This window comes from Antrostomus carolinensis, unplaced genomic scaffold (genome assembly GCF_000700745.2).
Source record: "Antrostomus carolinensis isolate BGI_N321 unplaced genomic scaffold, ASM70074v2 scaffold3447, whole genome shotgun sequence".
Lineage (NCBI taxonomy): Eukaryota > Metazoa > Chordata > Aves > Caprimulgiformes > Caprimulgidae > Antrostomus > Antrostomus carolinensis.
Window position 1 is genome coordinate 50,056 of NW_010325166.1, and position 9,775 is coordinate 59,830.

Consider the following 9,775-nt stretch of genomic DNA (forward strand, 5'->3'; position numbering starts at 1 on the left):
CTGGTGCAATTCTTACACAACTGACAACCTGGATGCTGAAGATGATTCAAGTAATAACCCAGTAAATCCTTATTCTTGGAGGAAACTGGCACGTTCCTTCTTTGTTTTCGTAGTTCAGCAATTATTACACTGGTATCTCCTCTTCTAAAAGCATGGTATTCACAGCTTTGCTTCGTAAAGACTGAAAAAAAACCTTTGTATTTTAAATACTGTCTACGAAAACAGTCATGATAAGAAAGCAATGTACGTTAGCAATAAGTCAAGAGGAAACAACCTCAAATCGTGCCTATGATTCTGTGATTCTAAGTTCACTGGTTTTAGCTATTTTAGCTTTATGTAATTTAATTATTTCACACAAATAATCTTAGTATTTGAAAACAATCACAATGGCCATTCAACTGACATCAAAAGCATTGTAGAACACTGTAGACTATTTGCACAAGTAATCTACTAACAATTTAGAAATTTAAATTCTTTAAATCAATATTCAAAGAAAATTTCAAGTCACACAAGATACACACTTAAAGTTGAGAACATAAACCCTGATATTTATTAAGCAGGTTGCTTGTTTGCATTATCAGAACAAGACCACAGAAAGAGTATTTGCTGCCTTCTGTGTTTCCCTCGCATGTAGGTGAAATATTTGTACATCAAATAGAGATACAAGAACAGCCACCTGCACTCCAGAACACAAGCATGAGCAGTGATAATAAAAATAACTCTTAACAATTTCATTATTAGAACAGTCTCCTACGCTTGCTATTGCTTTCATGTTGAATAGAAAGACTCTTTCAAGTTACAGGGGCTTTTGAAGACTAATAGGAACAGAAAAAACAATTATCAAGATAAATTCAGAAAGAGTGAAACAGACAAATAAAAATTCTTCAGTACAATATATAAGTAAGCATCTTGCCAGAATGAAAAATGCTTTGAAAATAAATACAAAGGGACTTGTTCTTCTGCAAAGTACTTCAATAAAATATATAACAGATTGCAACAAATGGAATTCCAAAGACGACAAATGTTCCTCTGAAGTATACTTACAAGCCATAATTAAAGATATCCTTGCCTAGCTGTATTCAGAAAGCAAAATTATGAAGTCTCCTAGCAAGCAGTTACCACCCAGTTCCTTATAGTTTGTATATCTTGGAAGTCTTACAGACTACATTCCACCATTACCAGGCACAGTATGGTCTAGTGACAATTTTCCAAATATACTCTGAATCTGAAACCAACTGGTTCATATACAAGTGCTGGAAGTATGCATAAGCATCACATTGCATTGTTAGTTAGCTTAATTAGCATTATATTTCAGGTTAACTTAATTTCCAGCCTTTTCTCAGGGTACTCTTTTCATTTGTACCAAAACACAGATAAGCCAGTAGCACTCGTTGCTTTACTGAACTGCATCCTCCAAATGTACCTTGGGTTCTCAAACTCAGTAGGTTTGGCAGAGTGACTTCCAGTAGTGCCAAAAAAAGGCAGATAATCAGGGATTTGAAGACATCATATTAAAAAACCCAACAATAACAACAAAAAACCAAAGCAAACAAACAAACTTCCACAAAACCTCAGGAGTTTCAACCTTCCACTTGAGATTGGGAAACGACAGTAGTAGAAAAGAAAGCTTTCTGGAGGTTTGAGAAGCTAGTGATCTGATACACTGCTGCACTTCATACTGACGCCTGTGATCGATGACTACTGGCACATCACACACTCCCAAGGCCACCACCTTATAAAACTTTGAAATGCTTATCCTATTACAAAATAGAGAACAATGCCTGGAACAAACAGTGCTCCATCTGTTTTCTTGTGTTCTGTTTTCTTCTTCATCTGACAAATTATGAAGGAGATGAAGTGATTAATTTGCCCACACCACTACATAAAAAAAAAAGGAAAAAAGAAAAAAAAAACCCACCTTTCCTTCCAGTCTTGCAGTAGCAGAAGCAACCTGTTTTAGCCCACATCATTTAGATGAGCCACTATGTTTCCCCAGTTAAATGGGCTGCACACCAATAGGCACATTTCACTTAAGACTTTTTTCTCACAAGGTAAAAAGACTTCCAAAACCAGTGGCTAACTCTGCATGAATTTCCAAATAATAGTTTTATACAAAAGAAGCCTCAGCAGGTGCTGAATATACATCTCGGTAATGCACAATGTCTAAAATGCTTTTTAGCAAATCAAAGGGAAGAACAATACAGCCTGGCTTGGAATACATGGCCAGAAACCAGCAAAGGCTGGAAATCTTCCCTTTGTCATCCATTACACGCAGCAGACTCACCAAGTGCCACATACATCTACACTAAGCCTGTTTTTCAGAACCAGCACTGCATAAGAGTTTAAAAGGGCAGCAGGGAGAAGCAAGAGGAAGCAGCAACAACATGCTGGAATGAACCTTTACAGAACTGATACTTAGCTGAACTAACTGAATTTGAGTCATCTACAATAGCTGAATCTTAGCCTGCCTCCACACACTGTCCTCTGAAATTTGATTTTTACCTTTTTTTTCCTCAGAAAGGAACATATGGACTCTATTAATACCCTGAGTCTCAAACTTCTATCAGTGACTTTTGAAATCCATACCTGAGACTTTCAATTTTATTTATTATGAAATCTAAGTAATTTGAAAAATGAAGTGTCCTCCCCCCTCCCTATTCTGCAAATACTGCAAGAGAAAGAAAAAGGTCACTATCTCACATTTGCCCCATGTTATATGGGCTCATGTAGAGGCAGACACCTACTTTCTCTCCCTGTGACACCTTCCAAACTTGCCCTTCCGCAGTCAGCTCTGAAGGCACAAAGCATACAGCTCCTCTCAGAGGAAGTTCAAGAGCCTTACTAAAGCCTTCTATTCACAGGGAGGAAGTTCAGCCAAACTGGGCAAAACCTACAGAATCAGAAATGTAAAAACCACTGCTGTGTATTTTTGCACTTGTTATCTTTCTTATGCTTTTGCCTTGAAGCAATGGACACAATATTTTATTTACAGAGGGTCACACTAGCAAGCAATTTTAACACGCTTTACTTTGACTTGTAATTAACTGTGCCATCTCCCAACACTCATCCTTCTCCTGAGGAATCTAGCAAATCTTCACCGGGTACCAGAGAGATATCTATACTACAGACCATATTTTTAAGAACAATAATAAAAAGCATTACCTTATCCTTTTATCTTCAACTTTTTTCAGATACTCATCTCTCTTCAATACTCCCAATATTGTTTCCCTTTCATGTTCCAACAAAAATGACAAATTGATGATCTCCAAGTGCTTCGTCATGATTCTTCAACAGCCACTCTTTCAATGACTGATTTGCCCAATCAATTCTTCCAATGATTTATTTGCACAAGTCCAAAGGCACGTTTGCATCAGAGTTACAAGATCCACACAGCCAAGAGGTATTTTGAAAAATGCTTCTGTACGTTAACCAGGTGCCAAATTGTATTGCTTTGCCTTCCAGCTACGCAAGAAATAAAAGTTCCTTCTTTATTTCTTCCTCAAGGAAGCCAGTCATTTTCCTGGTTACCGAGTGCCCTTGTGTCCTGGCCGACGCTCACTGGCACACTGCAGGCCTTCAGACTGCATTCCCAAGCGGCTGCAGAATCAACTTCCTGGCATAATTGTAGTTTGAAGCCACAAAATAGCTGGGTATATTTATTTCAAACTACCTGAAAGTCAAAACAAACAAATATAGGTGATTTTTGACATTACCATCACAGTCTGATTGGAGAAAGGTTTAATCTAGTAATGGCTTGAAAGCCACTGAAGAACAGCTTGCAGGCTATCAGGTTATCTCAGGGGCTATTTATATGTCATGTTTTCTATGCTGTTGCTTATTTACTTGCTAATGTTTAATTATTATGCTCCCATGAGGGCTCTGAAATTATCTTCCTACTGCAATATATTTCAATGACTATATTCACCTTGTAATAAGCATGGGAATGGGGTGGGTGGTGGGGGGAATGATTCTACTCATTGCCTAAGATTACTTTAAGGGGAAAGTAAAAATTAACAAGTGGAAGGGCTTCAGAGGACAGCACTAAAGGTAAGGCTCACCTCAAAGCAAATGTATACCTGCATCTTGGCAAGTCATCCATTACACTGGCTTCACAGTCGATTCAGAGAAATAGGAACTTTCAAGGAGTGATTTATTCACTTACTGCAGACATTTAATTTAGAACGATGTTCTAGGAATGCCCATTCCCTTCCAGTAAATACAGCAAGAACTTTGAGTTACTTATTAACACGTAGCCACCCAGAGTAAGACAAATTTAACTTTTTTCTTTTTCCTCTTTTTTTTTTTCCATTTCTAAACGGAAAACGACTTCCAAACAAAACCAGAAGAGACACTCCAGTCCATACTGGAGCTCTGAACTTGACCCTATTTGGAACTCATCCCCAGGAAGCTAATTGGAAAATATCTAAAACTTCTAGTCAACTGGCTGCAACATCCAGCCCTCACATTCTCATAAGTAAACAAGAGTTTTGCATTGAAACAAGGCATGACCTCCAAGACACTTTTCCTTAAAAAAATTAAGCTGTGTGAACAGATGCAGATTGTACTTTGGAACATACACATATCATATACAGTATACAAACATAAACCTATTTATACACAAAAAACCCACATCCATATCATCATACGTAAGTGCAAACACATATGTGTGCACACATAGGTGCACGTATGATATAAGATAGTGCAGATATATTTTATATTATGCATGCTGGAAGAACTAAAGCAGCTTTTTAAAAATTTTTAAGATTTTTTTTAAAGCAGTCCTTTCTTCCTTAGCTTTCAACAGTTTGGAAAGGTTTCGACAAAGATAAATAGCACAGAGAATTGAAGGAGTAGCATTCAGTCTAAGACAACTATGGGTATAAGACAAGATATCCTTCTGTTTCCCTTCCTAACAACCACTGAAGAAGCAAATACTGTTGCCAATGGCATCAAATGAAATTCTTGTGTTGCTTTTCACCAACTGCTTCAGAATACGAGTTTTGAAATACTCCATTCCCCCAGTTATCTGACTATTTATTAGTAAAGGCTACAAATGTCACAATTCAAGTTCAAAGGAGATTTTTCCTCATATGTCTTACATGAGCATGGGAATTTCTTCTGATATTTTGTAACTTGCTTCAATTAATCTTTAGAATTTTCAAATTAATAAAAAAATCAAAGTATATACAACTGACATGTAGGTATTTTCATCTGTTTTTTCCTAAGAAGACAGTACTATAAATCTTACTGTTTCTGCAATACAGATCCAAGTATCAGTGTCACTTTCATCAGGTAAGAAAATGGGACAGAAAGGTCATACACAAACTGAAAGTATGCGAGGCAGAAATACAAGTCAGGATTGCCAATTAGGAGCTTACCATTACTGAAAATTGGGAAACAAACAAACCATGGACTACTATTTCTGTCTGGATTGCTATCTTAAACATATTAAAGCCAAGTAATAAAAACACACAGGAGAAAAAAAAAACTTTTATTCTCTGCATTTATTTTAACAGAAAAATTAAAACATTGGACCATTATGTTTATTCTCAAATTCCTGAAAATGGTGTTTCTATTAATACCATAAGGCCAAGTTACTTGTAAGCAAAAGGAAGAAATCTAACACATGAATTATACTTTGTTACTATCCAGAGGGCAGCTAGCTCCTTTCTTAAACTGCCTAGCAAAATGCCTGGTGAAAACAGCACTTTTGTGGCAACCAGCTCCTAACATCAGTGGGGCAGCATGGGGCATCAACATAAAACTCAGAGCCGTGTTCATCAGTTCAAGAATAAGCTAAGTTGCTGGGCTGGTAAAGGTGCTCCATATTTCAGTTTATAAGTCTTCCTCGCAGGGGTAGCGTAGGTGACGCACAGCATTATTCTGACAAGCTTTTTTTTTTTTTTTAATTAAGAAAAAAAGTCAAGTTTTATTGAAAAATAGGAAAACAAGAGATTAAGGTGAAAGAATGAACAAGACAACTAGAAATTCAGGACAACAGAAATATTAAAAATGGTGTCTGACAGCACCATTATTGTCTTGATGATGCACTATAAGTAGCCAGAAAAACAGCGCAATGGTACAACAAGCAGGCTGACAAGAACACTCTACCTTGTAAGATGTATTCTGGTACTAGGAATTCAAGGAAGAGAAAAAACCACTTCAAAAGATTAACTTGACATCTGGCCATATTTTCTGAGCTTTTTTCTTTTATCCATAAAGAGGTTAGTACTCTTATCAGAAAAACCGAAAGCCACGAAAATTCACTTTGGCTAAGCACATCGCCTGTACCTGGATGTCTTGGAAGATTTTTCTCTTAATACAGGGAGGCACATATGAAATCCAAAATTACTAAGGTGACAAGCCATAATTGGGAATCTAGTTATTTCATTTGTGAGATGGAGCACAGGGTCGGATATGTAGACTCCAGAGCAGAAATGAGCACTGGTAAGGGTGATGAGATCACAAACCATCAGATTGAACAGACTTAAAATTAAAGAAAGTGCTACAATCTCCTGTGCCAGATGTAAATCAGCTGAAAGATCATTCCATTAATTTTCTTACAGCTTTCACCAGTGAGGAAATCCTAAACCACAGAACATGCCCCACTGGCAACAGAGGCAACCCTTACTGGTAAAAAGCAGGTAGGATCTAAATCTCACATGAATGGAGATCCTTCTGAGCCACAGATCCACAGGCAGTCACAGCAACCCCTGGCTACGCTCAGGAACATGTGAGGAAGAGGCTGGATTTAGGGGCCAGCACCAGGGTTGGTTTGAAGGCATGGAGAGCAAAAACACACAAGAAGAGATTAATGAAGGAGAGCATGGAAGAATTATTCTTACTGCCCACAGGGCAAGCTGACATTGCAATTGATCTCCAAGTAGCCACTGCCTTCCAGGCCAGATGAGACTGGCTTACAAACACCAGAGCAGACTCACTGGACAGTGGTCAAGTCAACAGAATTCTGGTATCTCATGCTGACAGCTGGCCTTTTAGGTGAACTATGTGAATCCTGAATAGAAATTATTATAGTCCTGTCTGTAAAGACAACAGAAACTATATTAGAGCTTTCAATATAGAGAATAATGCAGAGTATTATAATGTTTATCAAATAGACACATAGACCCAAATTATATTAATGTTACCCACATTAATAGAAATATGTTTGTAGTAAAATCTGTTCTTACAGAAAGACTATAAGCAACTGAAGTTTTATTCTATTCACAATGGTTTTTGTTGCTTTCATTCTATTTTTTACTCAACATACCTGGGAATAGATCCTTCAGTCCCATTTATGACAAACAACTTGTGGGTTTTAACTGTCTTTATCATGTAACAGTGGGATTTGGCCACTGTCAGAAAACACAATTCTACCTGTTTATGTGTTCGATCAACTCTACGTAGGTTAAAATATCTTGTGAATTACCAAAAACACTCTCCTAAAGAAGTGGGATGGCAGCCTGTTTAATGATCTCACACTCAGTATTAGCAAGACATAAAACCTGCCAATGTCAGTCTTAAAAACCAGCATCCTCAAATATCCCTTATTGCTTTGGTGGGGAACAGTCTCCAGCACAACATGGAGCACATGGGCAATACAGCGTTTGTGTTCAGGGCTGCAGTAACGTATCTGATGCTGAAATAGCCCAGTTCTTCCATCCACCAGCTATCCAACTAATGTGTACCAGCCAGCTAATTGATGTTAAGACTCGGACCACCTCACCTTCTAGATTTTCTTCTGCACTATGAAACTGCTACTTAAAAATAACTGATTTCCTAACCAGACACTGGTTAGCTGCTGCTGAAGCTTCAGCAAATATCTCAGAAGCAGCTCATATTTGTTCAAACAGGTTTCCATCTACAAACATTACACTCATGACCTCTGCCTAGATGATATACTCTACCCTAAGTACTAGCAGCAGTTAACTTTGCATAAGCCAAGTTTTCCTAATTCTTAGATAATGTTACTCTTGCAAGGCTATCTTTTAGGACTGATGATAGTGCAGGTAGCTTTATGCTACATGAAGTGGATCTGGTCAAAGAACCCTTGTCCCTGCATCCTACCTCACTCCTGCCTGATTAGACAAACTCTGTGTTGAAACTGAAACACTGCCTTCATTCTGCATGTGCTGGTACAAGAACTACCAAAACATCCCCTACCTCACAGCAGGAGAGCATCTGGTTTAGCTCCCATAAGTGGTAAGTGGTGGACATTTCTGTTGCACACGTAGTTGTTAAACAAAAAGAATGGCAATAGCAAAACCAGCAGGAACACTCGCTCTATGGAAAAAGAGACTAATAAGTAACGAGATACTGTTTTTAACAAACTACCACTTAACAATTCCCTGCTTAGACAACACAGGATTAGAGGCCAGGCCTGCACTGCACATTAAGATTAAAAAGGAAAATACGCACTTCCCCCTTCCTTCACTACTTTTTGCTCTCTCTTTAAATAGCCCAGAATAAATCAGCTGACAGAAACTGAATTATGAACCAACTTAGGGTTTAAAAACAAAAGAAGCCAGCCAGCTTTTAGAAAGTGACAATGATCCTTTTAACAGACTTTTGATGTTTTATTAAGCAGCCCTGTGGCTGGTTAGGAAATTTAGTTGTTTTCATCCTAAACTGAGTGAAGAGCATTTGGTGAACGCTAAAATGCAGATCATGACACAAGGAAAAAAAGCAAAGTCCCTTGACAGGATGGGGTTAGTTCTAATCTACATTCCATTTGTAGATAAAGCATTAACTTCTTAAGTCAGAGTAATGCAATGATCTAACATGGGACTTGCAAAGGAACTAGTAAAGGAGGAAGAATGAAGTGATATAGTAGCAAGACAGCATGTGAATGAGCCTCTTGGGTATGTGGTTGTTTTGCCTTGCCTCATAAAAAGGGGCAGAACTGCTCATTGGGAATATTTGTATGCTTTTCCCATTTCTCTTATCCCTGTGGAAAGGGTTTTCTAGAATGGAGTCTTCCTCTCTGAAGCTATTGTTGAGGGAAAACACGTTAGAAATAACAGACTCATTACCCCACGTCAGCTCTCACAAAATTAGAACTGAATAATAAGGTGCAGTTCAACCCACAGTAGGTACCACGTCTACCCAGAGAGCATTTGCTCACTCTCTGAAGACAAAAGAATTACTTAAGGCTTGTGGGGGGGGTGGGGGGACACATAAAAAAAGAGAGAGAGAGAAAGGAGAAAAAGAGAAAGCTTGTGACAATTTGAAATACAACACCTCCAAAACTGAATCTTTGTGAGGGATGTTAGTTCAGAACTACAGCAAGTACGGTGAATCGATTGGAATCGGTTACGTTTGTAGCATCCTCCCAAACCCAGCAAATCAACAGCTTCACCTGCACTCCAAAACACCTTCCTCTCTCCTCCACCTCCTCGGGAAGGAGGAGAGGCATCCTGCCCTCAAGAGACAGAGCCAGAGCCAAAAAGAAGCGAGAGGAATTACCCTCTTTTCTTCAATGGCACTATTATCAAATTGCTTGATGCAAGAAATTACTCCCACCACCAACCTATTACGTTCATTTAGCCAGAAGCCAGTATGTGGAATGATTTAGTGACTCAGCAACAGAGGTATAATTTTCCATGTGCACTGACTGCAGTGGCACAGGAACCACGGCATCAGCTCATGCTGCTTGAGTGACAGAGCCTTTATGTACTGCTGGTGGGAAGTTCTTTGCCAGCAGAGAATTGTGCACTACACATATTTAGTAGCATAGGTGTATCTGGGACAGGCACAAACTGTATTTCCATATTGG

At 38.4% G+C, this 9,775-nt stretch overlaps 1 protein-coding gene across 1 annotated transcript in view; it reads right to left on the reverse strand.

Annotated features, from left to right (window-relative positions):
* The window catches only part of SYTL5 (synaptotagmin like 5), a gene marked incomplete at its 3' end in the record, with an annotated part of 52,587 nt that extends 49,306 nt beyond the window's left edge, over positions 1 to 3,281 (reverse strand). Inside the window, exon 1 of the mRNA XM_010171115.1 lies at positions 3,163 to 3,281. Within this exon, the coding sequence (XP_010169417.1) occupies positions 3,163 to 3,281 (119 nt within the window). The remainder of the gene's footprint in view (positions 1 to 3,162) is intronic.
* Between the last annotated feature and the right edge of the window lie 6,494 nt (positions 3,282 to 9,775).